This window comes from Miniopterus schreibersii (assembly GCF_964146895.1).
Source record: "Miniopterus schreibersii genome assembly, chromosome: 10".
Taxonomy (NCBI): Eukaryota; Metazoa; Chordata; class Mammalia; order Chiroptera; family Miniopteridae; genus Miniopterus; species Miniopterus schreibersii.
The window spans coordinates 436,513-450,897 of NC_138110.1; the positions used below are offsets into that span (position 1 = coordinate 436,513).

Below are 14,385 nucleotides of genomic sequence, written 5' to 3' on the forward strand. Positions count from 1 at the left end.
AACCTAGGCAGAACTGGGCCCACACAGAAGCCAGGAGGTCACCTTGAATCTCAGGGCCACCAAAGGAGGCTCTTCTGTCTATCTTTCATCAAAACTCACCTCAGAGCTGCTCAAGGAAGGAGAACAGGGCTGGGGCGGGGGTTGCTGGGACTAGGAGTGAAGGAAGCCACATCCACTCCTGCACACGCTGGATCCACAGGGACCTCCCACTGCAGGAGAGAGAGGTGCCGTGGTGGTTGTTTATGGAGAAACTATTTGTGCTGAATGAAAGCTAATAGCCCCCAACACGTGAGCTAGTCCCACCCCTTACCAAAGTTGGAGCTGGTGGGGTTGGGGTGGAACCCTCCACTAAGGACAGAGCCTGGCCAGGTGAGGAGCACAGAGCAGGTGGGAAGACCACACATGCTAATCCCAGAGAAGTTACCCCAGAGAAGTTATCCCAGCAGGAGTCAGAAACCCCTGTTGTGAGGAGTGTGCCCTGATCAGTGGGCAGGGGTTTAATATGAGCCTTCTCTTGAGCCCTAGATACAGGTTCAGGGTGGTTGCATGCAGGGTGATCACACTGTCACATGCATAAATACATGGAGAGACAGGGCGCACAGGCACAAATCCACGAATCTCTCAGTCTTGGCTAGAAAGCGCAGCCATGGTGGCTGGGTCCTCAGAGCTTCCAAGTCAACCCCACAGGGTCAGGGCTCCTGAAGCAGAAGCCAGCCAGAGTCAGCATTTCCTGTTCTTTACAGGTGCTTAAGGTCACCTGGCCCAGGGCTGCAGCTCAGCTCACAGGTGGAAGCAGAATAGTCTTTTCAACCTTGCAGGAGGACTATTTGCAAAGTCACCAAGCTACAGCTTCCATCTGCAGAATGGGTGGGGTGGGGGCACTTCTCCCGTGACCACAGCAGGGAGACGCCCCCACTAGTGTCCCGCAGCCCAGATGGCTCTCACAGCTTCACTCAAGCAGACCCCGCTGAGCCCCACCTCACACCCCAGCTCCAAAGGTGAGACTGTCCTCTGATTTGGCACCGGAAGCTCAGGCCTCCCCTGTAGACACCTGGAGGCTTGGAAATGAAGCAGAGAGTCAGTCACTGCAGCTGCAGAGCAAAACCCATCCCAACTGCCACCCTCTCAAGACCACCAAGACCTAAAGAGGGCACAGTATCCTGCCAGCAGCACAGTTGCTGACCTCTGATTTCAAGCAAAGGAGAGACTGTGAGGGAGAGAGCCCCAGGCGGGCACAGGGACCCCCAGGCGGGAACCCCTGGCATCAAGCAATCAAGAACAGATGCACAGGGCTGCTTCGCAAATGACGGACAGAGCAGCTTACAGTCATCCTGCCGTCTCCCCGCGCCCACCCCAGCCAGCCCCACACACTTGGCCACGTCTGCAGCACAAGAGTTCACTGCTCTTCTGGAGGGAAAAGGCTCCCTGAGGAGTGGCTGGAAGGAAGCAGAAGTGGGGGGCAATGAGGCGGCACCAGAGTGAGGCTCAGGCAAGTCCATGTCAGCAGCTCCCAGCTAAGGGCAAGTCCCACTGCCCTCATGCAGACAGCACAGCACAGGGACACACGGCTGTACACACTGCTTTACACGGCCAGGTGTGTGCCGCCCGGAGCACGCAGGGTGCAGCTGAGCGGCCATGGAGTCCCATGAACCGTGGGTGTGTCTGCAGGAGCTGTGGCCAGGCACACTCAGTGGTGAGCTCATGCACACTCACACCCTGCACCAGGACAGGATTGGTGTGACTCGGGCCACGGGCAGCCCTGAAGCTCTGACCTGTCGCATGACGTCACCAGGCCTCTGGGCCACAGGAAAGCTTCCAGAGGCTGGTGACGCTCAGGGGTCAGGTTATGCGTCAGCCTAGAGAGCAGTGACCTGGGTGAGCTCCGTGTTGGGCGTCGACGGGCTCTGTGGGCTGACAGGCGCCATGGGCAGGTCCACGCCTAGTCATGCCGGCCGCGGTACTGTCTCGGAGGTCCTGCGGGCGAGGGCCACATCCCTGGCCACGCGGCGCAGGCCGGGCGGCGGGCCCTCGCGGCGCAGGCCGGGCGCGCAGCAGAACTTGCGGAAGCAGGCCTTGAAGTTCTCGTCCAGGAAGGCGTAGAGCACGGGGTTCAGGCAGCTGTTGACATAGCCGAGGGCCGTGCAGAAACGCAGGACGGCCACCGCCGTCTCGCTGCCCGGCTGGACCCCCAGCCCTTGGACCAGCACGAAGACCTGGACAGGCGTCCAGCAGCCCACGAACACGGCCACCACCACCAGCACCAGCCGCGTGATGCGCCGCAGGTTCCGGTCTTTCTCTCGGGAGCCCGAGAGCAGGCGGACGCCTCGCAGCCGCCGGATCATGAGGCTGTAGCAGACCGAGATGATGAGCACCGGGATGATGAAGGAGAAGAGGAAGACACAGACGGCAAACAGGGGGCCCCAGTAGTCCTGCGGGGTGGGGATCTCCACCAGGCACTCGATCTCTGGGGGGAGAGAAGAAGGGTCAGGTGGAGCAGGGGAGCAGGGCCCCGGGGAGGAGAGGCCCCCAACCGACCTTCATCCTCAACCTGTGCTGAGCCCATGATGGCCACGGGGATGCCGATGACAGAGGCCAGGGCCCAGATGGCCACATTGACAGCCTGGGCCTTGCTGGACGTCCGGACATCGAGCGCGCGGATGGGGTGGCAAATGGCTACATAGCGGTCCACGCTCATGGCGGTCAGCGTGAAGGTGCTGGTGAACATGTTGTAATAGTCGATGGCAATGACTATCTTGCACAGAGCATTCCCAAACGGCCAGAAGCCCAGGAGGACATCTGTGCCCTGGAAGGGCAGTGTCAGCAGCACCAAGGTATCTGCCAGGGCCAGGTTAAAGATGTAAATGTTGGTAGCTGTCTTCATCTTGGTGTGTCTGCAGGGAGTACAGAGAGGGGACAAGGAGAGCTTCATTTGGCCACTGGCTGGACCTGGGAGCAAAGCCACCATGACGGGCACCCACTCTGAGACCCTTGTTCGAGAGCAGGCTCCCGGGTACTGCGCCTGGGGGAAAACATTTTAACAAGATTCAAGTACTTCTGGAACACACAAGAGGGCTCCAAGCCTAGAACAGGTCTGCTTTGGAAAAGTGAGGGGTAGCAGAGTACACCTGACTCTGCATGCAGCAAAGGGTGGGAATCGTGAGAGAAAGAGCCTGGCCTCCTCCCTTGGAGTTTCCCCCCAGGCCCTTCGTGGATGAAAATGCTGTCCCTACAACTGCCAGAGTCCCCCAGGGCTTCAGGTCTGAAAGAGCACATCAGAGGCCTCCCAGGCCACATTGTTGTCCAGCCATGGAGACCAGAAATGGTGACAGTGATGGGAGTGGTGCTAACAAGGTTGGTTGTATCTAAGCACCTGGAATAGGGCTGGGGAAACTGTGGGTGTTCCAGAAATATTTGTTGAATGAAGCAATAGTTGTGATAGTGGTGGTGGAAGTCATGGTGATGGCGGTGGAGGTGGCAATGGTGTTGGCAGAGGCAACACCAGAGATGAGAATGACCATGTCATGAGGGAATTACCAGGTTTACTTCCGACTCTTAAGGAGGGATTAAGAATCAGCACAGAGCCCTGGCCAGTGTGGCTCCGCGGTTAGAGCGTCAGCCCACAGACTGAAGGGTCCCGGGTTCAGCTCTGGCCAAGGGCACACACCCTGGTTGCAGGCTCGATCCCCGGCCCTCCTGGGCCCGTGCGGGAGGCAGCCCACGTCTCTCTCATCCACTCTCTGAAACACAGTGGGAGATACGCACTCGGGCAAGGATTAAGAAAAGCCGCAGGGAGCCTGGCTTATGACCCAGTAACAGGGATAAAGGCAGATTCCTGAGTCAAGCTCTTCACATGGATTTTATCCTATTTAAGTTTGCAAAAATGTTAATTTGATCCCCACTCTATGCAGAAGGACACTCGGGCTCACAGGATCTAAGTGTCTTCTGAAGGCCACCGAGCTGGTAAACAACTGAGAGGGCCAAGGGAACAGGAAGACCAGCCACAGACAGGAGAGAAAATTTGCCAAAGATACAAGACTGTTATCCAGATGCAAAAAGCTAATACTCAGCAATAAGAACACAAACAACTGGTTAAGGAATGGGCCAAGGCCCTCGCAGACCCCTCACCAAAGATGCACAGGTGGCAACTCAGCAAATGCAAAGACGCTCCACATCCCATGTCATCAGGCAAATTAAACGACAATGAGACTCCCCTGCACACCTATCAGAACGGCCACAATCCAGAGCGCTGACAACACCAAGTGCTGGCGAGGCCGCGGAGCAGCGGGAAGGCTCGGTCACTGCTGGTGGGAACGCAGACGGTGCGGCCACTTTGGAAGACAGCTTGGTGGTTTCTTACAAAAGTAAATACTCGTAGGATCCAGCTGTCATGCTCCCTGGTGTTTACCCCAAGGAGCTGTAGGCTGGTGTCCCCACAGGAACCTGCACATGGATGTTTATTGTCGTTTTATTCAGAATTAGCAACACTTGGAGACAACTAAGACGTCCTTCAGCAGGTGGATGGATAAGTCAACTGCAGTCCATCTGGCCAGTGGGATGTTACTCAGCACTAAGGAGAAATGAACTGCCCTGGCAAGGCAGCTCAGTCGGTTTAAGCGTCATCCCAATACACCAAGGTTACAGGTTCAGTCTTCAGTCAGGGCGCACACAAGAATCAACCAATGAATGCATGAATAGGTGGAGCAACAAATCGATGTTTCTCTCTCTCCCCCTTTCCTCCTTCCTCTCTCTAAAATCAATAAACCAATAAAAATAAATGAGCTAACAAGCCATGAAAAGACATGGAGAAACTTAAATGCATATGACTAAGTGACAGAAGCCCATCTGAAAGGGACACACTGTGTGACTCCAACATGTGACATTCTGAAAAAGGCGACGCTTTGGGGACAGCCGACAGATCCGTGCTGGGGGCTGGGGAGGAGGGTGAACAGGTGGGGCACAGAGGGCTCGGGGCAGTGGGACTGCTCTGAGTGACGCTGTCATGGTGGACACGTCATTACACATTTCACCAGGCCCACAGAATGTGCAACCCTGAGAGTGACCTGGTGGAGTCTGGGTGATTATGATGTATCAAAATAAGTTCATTAACTGTAAAAATTGTACTCTTTTGCCTGGTGGCTCAGCAGTTGAGCATCGACCTAGGATCCAGGCGATCAGGGTTCGATTCCCGGTCAAGGCACATGCCCGGGTTGCGGGCTCCATCCCCAGTTGGGGGGCATACAGGAGGCAGCCGATCAATGACTCTCTCATCATTGATGTTTCTGTCTCTCCCTCTCCTTCTCCTTTCCTCTCTCTGAAATCAATAAAGATATATATATTTTTTAAAAATTGTAATGTTTTGGTAGGGCATTGGTAATGGAGAATATGGTCCATGCGTGCAGGTAGGAGGCATGCAGGACATCTCTGTGCCTTCCTCTCAATTTTGCTGTGAACCTAAAATTGCTCTAAAAAAGTAGTCTTTTAAAAAGAGACAGGCTTAGAACTGGGGTCAGCACTGGGAAGGGGGCAACTGCTCCTCCCATCCCCTTGTGTGAGCATGCACACCAACATAACACCATGCACACATACATGTGCACACTTGAACATACATGTACATGATTGGTTACATGTGTGCATTGTGTGCATGTTTGACCGTGCATGTGCATGCTTGCACACACTTCTATATACTAGCACATGGATGTGCTCATTTGCATGCATGTGTGCATGGTCGCAACATACAGGTACATGCTTGGATACACATGTGCACACTGGTACATATATTTACACACTTGCATTTGTGCACGAGTGCATGTGAATGTGTTATGTGTGCGTATGCATGTATGCTGTATGGTACACACTCACAGGTACATGCACACACTTGTATATGCACATACTCACATGTTCCTGTCCCGCTACAATGTCCCTCCATGCTAACCCCACACTGTCCCCACCCTGTCCTTGCATGCTGTCCTTCCACATTGTCCCCATACTCTCCCACGCTGTGCCTCCACTGTCCCCACACCCTCCCCCACACTGTCCCTAGGATGTGTGGGGATGTGTGGGGCCCTCGTAGCCTGGCCACCCCTCTGGGCCCCACAGGTTTTGCATTCTGAGCACCCACAGGTGCTGGAGGAGGCCCAACACCAGCAATGAACAGGAGCCTGGGATAGACTGACAAGAGCTGCCTTTGAGGTCACTGTAGGACCTGTGAGACCCTCCTGGCTGGAAGCCTGGCCTGTGGCTCAGACCAGGGAACATCATATGTCAGGAGTCAGGGTGATACTTTGTCTGGGGCAGAACAAGGCTGGTCCCCTCTCCTCCCTCTCTACCTAGTCCAGTGCCCCCACCCTGAGGAGTTGAGCATCCAGGGCCTAAGGACTGACCATAGTCCATGACAGGACAATCAGCCACCTGCCAGGCCCACAGAATAGCCCCTGTCTCAGTTTCCCCTCTGCAGCAGCATGGGATTCACCAGTCAGGGACTTCAGCAGGGCCCAGCTTACCTGAGGATGACATACATGACGAGGCAGTTCCCCAGCAGCCCCCCGATGCACACAGCCAAGTAGAGCCCCACAATCGTGACCTTGAGCCCAAGGGGCAGGAAGGCCCCATGGCTGACATTGAGTAGCAGGTCAGGGGGCAGCAAACTGTGGTTGGGGCTCACGAGGTTGTCCTGCAGGTCACTGCTGTAGATCACCCAGGGTGGGGTGGGGAAGAGGCACTCCATGCTGCTGGCCTGCGTGTGAAGCGACTTGGCACCTGGGAGGGCACAGGGACACACAGCACCTGACGCCCACCTGGCTGAGGCCTCCAGCACCCTGTGCATGGCCCAGCAGGCCCCCACGGGCAGTACAGTCCCAGAGGCACATGCATGCACGAAGGGACACAGGCACACACATGTGCACACACAGGGACACATAAAGCACAGAGCCATGCTTGCCTACACAGGGACACGCAGGCACACAAGGGACACAAGCACACAGACAGACATGAAGCACAGCCGGGGACACGCGCAGACCATGAGTGCACACACAAGGGCGCAGGCATTTGGCCAGGAGGCTCCCCCATGGGATGTGCGGATGTAGCTGCACGCGGACGTGTCCGCCCACAGGGGCTCGTGCACATGCAGCTGCCCGTGTACTTACAAGCACGGGGACGCGCGCGCGCGCACACAGATGCCCGAACCTGCTGTCATGCACACACGGGCACAGAAGGGGCCGAGACATGCCCAGAAATACCTGACACAGGACACGAGGCGGCCGAGCCGGCTCCCTCCTGCCCCTCCTGAGACCCGCAGGCTGGCTGCCGGTCAGCCCACACCCAACGCCCAGCAGCCCAGGCCTGACCTCGGCACCTCGGGGGGCTGGGGCCGTGGGGACCCCAACCCTCGGCCCACGAGCGGGGCGGCTGGGAGCTCCTGCCCGGCAGCACCGGGCCTGGACGGGGCTGCAGCCGTGGCAGCCGCTCCTCCTCGCAAACGCCGGACCAGCCGCAGCAGCTCGCGCGCGGAGCTGGGGGAGGGGAGGAGACTGCGGCGGGGGGTGGGGCCGCGCAGGCTGCAGGGAAGCGGGGCCACCAGACCCCACCTGAGGGGCAGACACAAGGACTAGGCATGCATTTAGAGACCAATGACAGAGACAGGCTCAGACCCACAGAGCCCAGACAGAGGCAGGCTGGGACACAGACAGAGGCACACAGAGGCAGACAGGAACTCAGACATGTGGACAGACAAACAGGAGGACACATGGAGACGCAGGGACAGGCACACGGGACAGACACACACACAAGGAAAAATGGAGACACACACAGACATGGGACAGAAACATGGGAAGGTGCACACAAAACACACAGACTGGGACACAGTATGAGGCCATGTCTTACATGCAGAGATGGCCTTGGACAGACTCAGACCAGCCTTGCTTGAGGCTCCCAAGGGAGCTGAGCCACAGCAGGCCAGCAGGTGGGTGGACACTGCAGTGCCTTACCTGGCCAGTCTTGAGTGGATCAGAGTCTTTTTTTTTTTTTTTAATATATCTTTATTGATTTCAGAGAGAGGACAGGAGAGGGAGAGAGAGAGATAGAAACATCAATGATGAGAGAGTCATTGATCGAGCCCGCAACCCGGGCATGTGCCCTGACCGGGAATCCAACCCTGATCGCCTGGATCCTAGGTGGACGCTCAACCGCTGAGCCACGCCCAGCGGGGCGAGATCAGAGTCTTGTCAACAAGCAGGATACCTGGACTCTCCTGTTCACCCTGTGTACCTACTGTATGCCCCACATGCCTCCTGGCTCCAAGCCAGTCACAAACATGAGCTCATCCATCCACACCACACCTGGCCATTGCTCTCTGTATCACCTTTGTGCAGCGAAAGCATTAAGACTCAGAAGTGTGAAGCCACCTGTCAAAGTAGCAGAGACAGGGTTTGAACCCAGGTCTATGTGTCACTTTGAGATACACTAAGGAGGTCTGTGCCACAGCTGGGTTCCAGAGTAACATCTGAGCATCATTCCCTCACACCTGGACCCTCAGCAACTACACAGCTGACAACCCCCATGGAGAAGTTCCTTCCTAATACTGGGGTCACATGCCATGTGTGGGACCCCTCAGCTGAGTCGTCAGCCCCACCCAGTCATGGGGTCGGTCTTCCTGCACAGGCTCTGCCCACACATCCCAGACCTTGTCTGAGCATCCGTCTCCAAGGATAGGGACCTGGTTGCTAGGTGACTGGCACAGCGTCGCTAGGATACCTGGCGAATCAGGAGAGGACAGAGCAGGCAGATGCCCCAGGACTCAGCATCTCAAGCTGTCCCCCAGGACTCATCTCTGCATTTTCTCAGCAGCCGACTCAGAGGCACGTGTGTGGACATGGGGCATGTCCACAGAGACACACAGGTTCACATGCCTGCAAACACAAAAATGCCCAAACAGGCACATGGGAAAACACACAGACAGTCACATGCTCAAGTATGTACAGACACTCACAGGGACACACAAACACATGGGCTGCATACATGCAAACCCACACCAAAGTGCATGTGAGGCACATGGTTAGACATGAGAAAACAGGCAGACAGATAGAGCCAGGCCCTTATGTTACTGGAAAGGGGACCTGGCCCTGAGCAAGTCTGCCTGGGGCCAGCAGGCAGTGTATGGGTTCTTGACCAGGGTCCTTGACTTTGTGCAGGAAAAATTTCACCACACTAGTCCAGGTCACTATGACTAAAGCTGGGGACAGTCGAACAAGAAAGAGCTTATATTTAGGAGAAGCAACAGGAGAGCCCAGGCTGGGCTGCCCTGGCTCTCTGGGAAGTCAGAGAAAAGGGGGCCTTGGAGACAGGTTCAGGGGACTAGCCTGTGATGAGCCGCCGCTGCCCATTGCTCCCCTGGTTGCAAGTCTCATGGGGTCCCTGAGAGTTTAGGAGATGCGTGCCTGTGGAAGAAGAGGGAAAAGGCAATGGCAGGGTGGAGGTGCTCCCCAGAGGGAGAGCACGTGTTGGGTCCTTTGTCTTGAGGCATTTATTTCTCTTTCAGACAGGAATCTTAGGAGAGGTCTCAGGGGAGGGTTTTAGCAGGATATTCATCAGTTGTCTAGGTGTGCTCCTCCAAGGCCCTGGTCTCCACTGATTGGTCAGTGTCAGGGCAGGGGGTCGTCAGTTATTGCAGCTGGTCCTGGTATGCCCACCTGATTTTACTGCTTTTCTGGGTCTGAACTGAAATACAACTGAGGCCTAGATGTTATCTCTAGGGAGGCGACTTGTATCTACCGTAAACTGTACTGTCAGTTTGTTCAGCTGTCTGTCTCAGTTTCTGTACTCCACTTGTCCTGGCTTACTGGCTTGTCTCACTTAGACACCTGGGGTACACACAAGTGCACCACCCTCTCCAGGTGAAGCTTGATCTCACTGACCTCAGGAAACTGAGAGGGTCACCTCCTGCAACTGCCCCTGGCTAGGCTAGCCAAGGTCTGAGCAGCCAACCCCAGTCCCTCCTGCATCCAGGAAACCTCTGTGCAAAGGCCTGGGGGGGAGGGGGGGTTGGAGGATGGACAGTCCTTCTGTGGAGCCTGGGGGTGGGGTGCAGGCTCAGGAATCTAGAGGCAGAGACTCATAGTTTACCCTCTCACCAGGAGGCCAGAGCAAGCTTGCAGAAACAATGGGAACAGCCAACATACTCCAGCAGAGAGGCCTGAACTTCAGCTGAGACCAGCTCCAAAGCCTGAACACTCATGGCATCAGGTCCTGAATTCACAAAAGGCACAATCATGGGCCCCAGCACCCACTGCCCTCAGGACACATCCATGAGTGAAGGGGAGCGTGGTGCAGGCACTGTGAAAACCACTGATACTTGAACAAATTATGAATGAAAGCACTAATTTGGGCTCAATGTAAAGGGTGGGATGAGCATATGAATTAATGAATTCCAGAATAAACTGATGAGTGCATGAATAAATTATAGAATAAACTGAGAAGTGAACTGATCATAGAATAATATGAAATTAGCAAACACACAGATTACAGAAATCCAGGACCCAGAGGTTTAGGGTTCAACAAAATCGGGTCTCATCTTGCGGGACCCCTGGGACCCCAACCTTGCCCTGGAAGAAGCGAGTGGTCTTGCGTTTTCCCCATTTCCCCTCTGTGAACACCAGCGGCTGTAGAGGGCGGGCTATGCAAAGGGAAAGGGCCTCATCGGGAAGGTTGCATCGCTGCGCCCCCTGCCCTCAACACTAGCCGCCAAAAACCTTTCCAGACGGGAAGCTGGGCCCACAGGCCCCAGGACAGTGTGTTTGGGGCTCCCCAGAAAGGAAGGAAAACGCACCGGGGCTGGAAAAGCTGGCAGTTGCCACCTCCACAGTCTACGATCTGCTGGGGAGGCTACGGCGTCTCGTCCCGGGGATAGCGACGCCGGGGGCGCGCCGAGACCCGGGCTTTGCCCACGCCCCTCGCTAGGGGCCGCCCCGCCCCCGCCGGGTTGGTAAGGGGCGGGGCTCCCGGTTGCCCCGCAACTGAGTCAACAGGCCCCAGAGAGCCGGGGCTTTGTTGGAGGCTCAGACTCCAGAAGGCAAAAAGTATGGGGTGTGGGAAGGGTGTGGGAGGGGCTTGGGAAGGGGTGGCAGGGTGGGACCAGGACGTGGCCCGGGTCTGGGGCCTGGACCCCGAGAAGGGAGGAGCCCCGCAGAGCTGAACCCGGGCCCTCGGGGTGTTTCCCGTTTCCCCGTCGTGGGCCCTCCCCCCTCTATCCTCGCCTCCCTCTAGACCCAGCTGGGGACTGACTAGGAGGGTGGGTCTCCCCTGAAGCAAGCCAGCTGTCCATTTGGCTCTGAGCCTCCCCGGGGGGTGCAGATTTAGGGACCTGGAGCACAGCGAGCCTCCTAGAGCGCTTTCACCTGGTCTCCACCCCTGGGTCGGGTCTGAGGTCAATTCAGGGGTCTCAGCATTTTCTCAGAGGGCAGGGAAACAGCCCGTGGGCAGGAGGGGAGTGGAGTGTCCAGGAGCTCCGAGAGGATCGGAGTGTTCCAGCGGGACTGAGCGGGCGGAGCGGAGGTGCAGAGGCTGCAGGGCGGGACCCGGGCGCTGCGGGGACGCTGGAGGGGCGAGGCCCGACCGCGGGTGGCGGGCGCCGACGGCACCCACAGCGCGACGCCCTGTTCCCTTGGCGAGGGAAGATGCAGCCGCCAGCGGCGCAGGAGGCCGGGCGCCGAGGCCCGCGGGAGCCAGCCGCGCGGGGCGCGCCGCGCGCAGGGTCCTGTGAGACGTACACCGAGGGGGCACCCGCGAGCGAGCCCCCCAAGCCAGGCTGGGCTCTAACGCTGGAGGGGCTGGAGGCGATGAGCCCCAAGCAGGGCCACCGCCACCTGCTCTTCGGCGACTTGCTGGAAGACGTGGGCGCGGCCGCCTCCATCTTCCCACGCGAGTCAACGGAGCTGGGGTACGGTATGCCTGACCCGCGGGCCTGGACGCAGGCCCTCGAGCCGCCGGCGGTGCGCCAAGACCGGCTGCTCGGCGTCCTCAAGGCCGCGGAGGCCCGCGGACGAGTCCGCGCCCTGCGGCTGCGCTACACCTGCCTGCGGGTGAGGCGAGGGCGCGCGAGAAGGTGCGGGGCAGCCGCGCGCGCCCCGGAGGAGAGGGGGAGGGGAGACCGGCCGAGCGGGGCGGGGACTGGCGGGGGCTCCCTGCGAGGGCCGGGCGGAGGGGGCGGGGGAAGACCCGCGGGGCCCTCTGCGGGGAGCGGGGCGGAGCCGACGCCCGGGCGCGCTCGGAAACGCCCCGCGCCGCCCCGCCCCAGGCCGAGGAGATCTCGCTCCTAATCCAGCGACAGAAGTCTGCGCGCGCCGCCATCCGGCTGGAGCTGTTCCTGCCGCCGCAGCTGAAGCCCACGCGGATCCCGGACCCCCTGGACCGCCAAGAGGTGCCTGCAAGCCCGGGAAGGGACGGAGAGGGGGCCCGCCCGCCCCCCTGCACACCTGGCCACAGCCCCTCTCCCCGCAGCGGAGACGCGTGGAGACCATCCTGGAGGAAAAAGTGGAAGGCTGGAGCTCCCTGCGCTGAGGGCCACGCCGCGGCCACGCCCCACCCTTCCGCATAAAGTTCTCCTTCTCCAGTCCTGCTGGTCTTTACGCTCCCCCTCCAGGTCCCCCAGGAGGGAAAGGGGGTGTAGATGCTGCCTCTCCCACATCGGGCATCACAGACATGGGGGGGACACAGAATGGGGCTCCTCCAACAAAGCCAGAAGGTGCAAGGGGGTGGGTGTCAACAGGGGCACCCTTAACCCCCCAAATCCGAGGCTGCCCCCATTAGGCAGCCTCCTGCCCTGTGTGTCCTTGGGGCCGCCAGAAGGGACAAGAAGAGCCTGGCTCAGCAATAGTCATGGCTGCAGCAGAAGAAAGGGCAGCCTCAGGGAGAAAGTGCACCCCGAGTGGGACACCTGACTGCAGGTCATCCCCTCAGAGGTTCAGGGAGGAAAGTGACATTCTGGGCAGGGGAAGTGACTGCACAGGCCAAACCTGGCATTTGCAGAGTTGGTGGTGCTGGGAGATCCTGCAGAGAACTCAGGGACTGGGGAAGGGGAGACCTCAGCAGGGAGCCCCTGCTGCCCCTCTGGTTTTTCTTTCCATCCTGAATGGCCTCCTCTGCCCTGCTCCATCTCCCTTTCCAGCCCACCACACACACACACACACACACACACACACACACACGGGAGGAAACCACCCCTGTCCCATCGGACAAACCCACATCCTGCAAACCTTGAAGATTCTGAAGAGCCTCCAAATTTCTGGACAGACCTTTGAGAATACTCTTGCTGTTTGCAGAGCCCAGGACTTCCCTCAGCCACTTCTCCCAGCCCCAGCTAGCAGGCTGAAGTGGGGGCAACAGGGACTCAGGCAAGCCCTGCCCCTGCCAGGGGGCTCCTGCTGAGTGGGCTGCAGCAGAGAAGATCCTGGAGGTTGCATTTTTTACCCGCTGAGGTCAAAGCTGGGGTCTGGCAAGGAATCTTGCTCAGTGGCAGTCACTGTCCCTGTCCCAGCTCAGGATGGGGACAGCCGCAGGGGGACCTGGGCTCTCTGTGCCCTCAGCAAGCCCTTCTCCTGTTGCAGTGACCCTTTGCCCTCTCTGGGCTATAGCTGCCTTTGGCCTGGATCACACCCAGAACCGTGTGTGGAACTGGAGTCTGGCAGCTCCAGGAGAGTGGGAAGAGGTGTGTGTGGAGCTGGTGGGAGGAAGGTGTTCAGGAAGGGGGGAGACAGAGAAGGTGGCTTGGGCCAGGAGAAAGATAGACAGGGATGGGGAGGCAATTTCTGTCCAGAAATAGGGGCCCCTCACACCCTGACAGCCAGCCCTGGCCCTGCAGGGAGCTTGGCCAAGCTCCCAGCAGTCTGCACTCCAACACCTGTCTCTTAGGGATGGACTGAGTGCCCAGGATGATTCCATCTGTTTGGTGAAAGCACATTTCATTTCATCAATTCTCTGAGCCTCCATTTCTTCATCTCTAAAATGGAGGTCTCAAGAGTCTCACTTGGCCCCATGCTCTCTCCACACAGTGATTACTCCACAAGGGAGGGGTCACTCTGCATTAGGCAGGCACCTGAGGACAGAAGGACAAGACATACTCACAAAGCCCTGAGAAGGCCAGCAACAAATGGCTGCACACCAGCCGTCAAGCTGGCACACAGGGCACCCTTTGATCCCCATGCTAGGAAGGGGACCCTAGGTCTACAGAGGAGGCCAAGGAAAAGTGGGGGGAGGGGGGCTTAGAGGTGGCTGCTGCTATGAGCAAGGGAAGTATGTGGGCCAAGGCTCAACTGGGGGCAGTGAGGGATCAGGTGCGTTCTCAGGGCTGCAAACTTATGCTCTGGACAGAAGGTCCAGGGTTCAAATCTCACCTCC

At 58.1% G+C, this 14,385-nt stretch overlaps 2 protein-coding genes across 4 annotated transcripts; one reads left to right on the forward strand and one right to left on the reverse strand.

Moving 5' to 3' along the window:
- Positions 1-464: 464 nt before the first annotated feature.
- OPRL1 (opioid related nociceptin receptor 1) lies at positions 465-7,504 on the reverse strand. Of its 3 annotated transcripts, none has more exons than XM_081148132.1 (4): positions 7,236-7,504; positions 6,501-6,756; positions 2,536-2,891; positions 465-2,464 (listed from the first exon to the last, which is right to left on the reverse strand). In XM_081148132.1, exons 2-4 carry the CDS (start codon positions 6,722-6,724, stop codon positions 1,944-1,946), a joined length of 1,101 nt encoding a protein of 366 aa, XP_081004258.1. In that variant the 5' UTR covers positions 6,725-6,756; positions 7,236-7,504; the 3' UTR covers positions 465-1,943. The 3 variants fall into 3 exon arrangements, with proteins under 3 accessions (XP_081004258.1, XP_081004259.1, XP_081004260.1); XM_081148133.1 differs by lacking the exon at positions 7,236-7,504 and adding an exon at positions 7,031-7,106; XM_081148134.1 differs by lacking the exons at positions 6,501-6,756; positions 7,236-7,504 and adding an exon at positions 4,220-4,440.
- A 4,096-nt stretch (positions 7,505-11,600) lies between these two features.
- LKAAEAR1 (LKAAEAR motif containing 1) lies at positions 11,601-12,617 on the forward strand. Its single transcript, XM_081149230.1, has 3 exons — positions 11,601-12,071; positions 12,287-12,409; positions 12,490-12,617. The coding sequence occupies exons 1-3, from the start codon at positions 11,667-11,669 to the stop codon at positions 12,547-12,549; spliced, it is 588 nt and encodes a 195-aa protein (XP_081005356.1). The 5' UTR covers positions 11,601-11,666; the 3' UTR covers positions 12,550-12,617.
- Positions 12,618-14,385: the final 1,768 nt, after the last annotated feature.

Coding starts and splice junctions, on each gene's coding strand:
- OPRL1 (XM_081148132.1), bottom strand. CDS start 6,724: ATGGAGTGCCTCTTCCCCACCCCACCCTGGGTGATCTACAGCAGTGAC. Junction 2,892..6,500: donor GTCATGTATGTCATCCTCAG/GTAAGCTGGGCC, acceptor TACTCCCTGCAG/ACACACCAAGATGAAGACAG. Junction 2,465..2,535: donor AGCACAGGTTGAGGATGAAG/GTCGGTTGGGGG, acceptor CTCTCCCCCCAG/AGATCGAGTGCCTGGTGGAG.
- LKAAEAR1 (XM_081149230.1), top strand. CDS start 11,667: ATGCAGCCGCCAGCGGCGCAGGAGGCCGGGCGCCGAGGCCCGCGGGAG. Junction 12,072..12,286: donor TGCGCTACACCTGCCTGCGG/GTGAGGCGAGGG, acceptor GCCCCGCCCCAG/GCCGAGGAGATCTCGCTCCT. Junction 12,410..12,489: donor ACCCCCTGGACCGCCAAGAG/GTGCCTGCAAGC, acceptor CTCTCCCCGCAG/CGGAGACGCGTGGAGACCAT.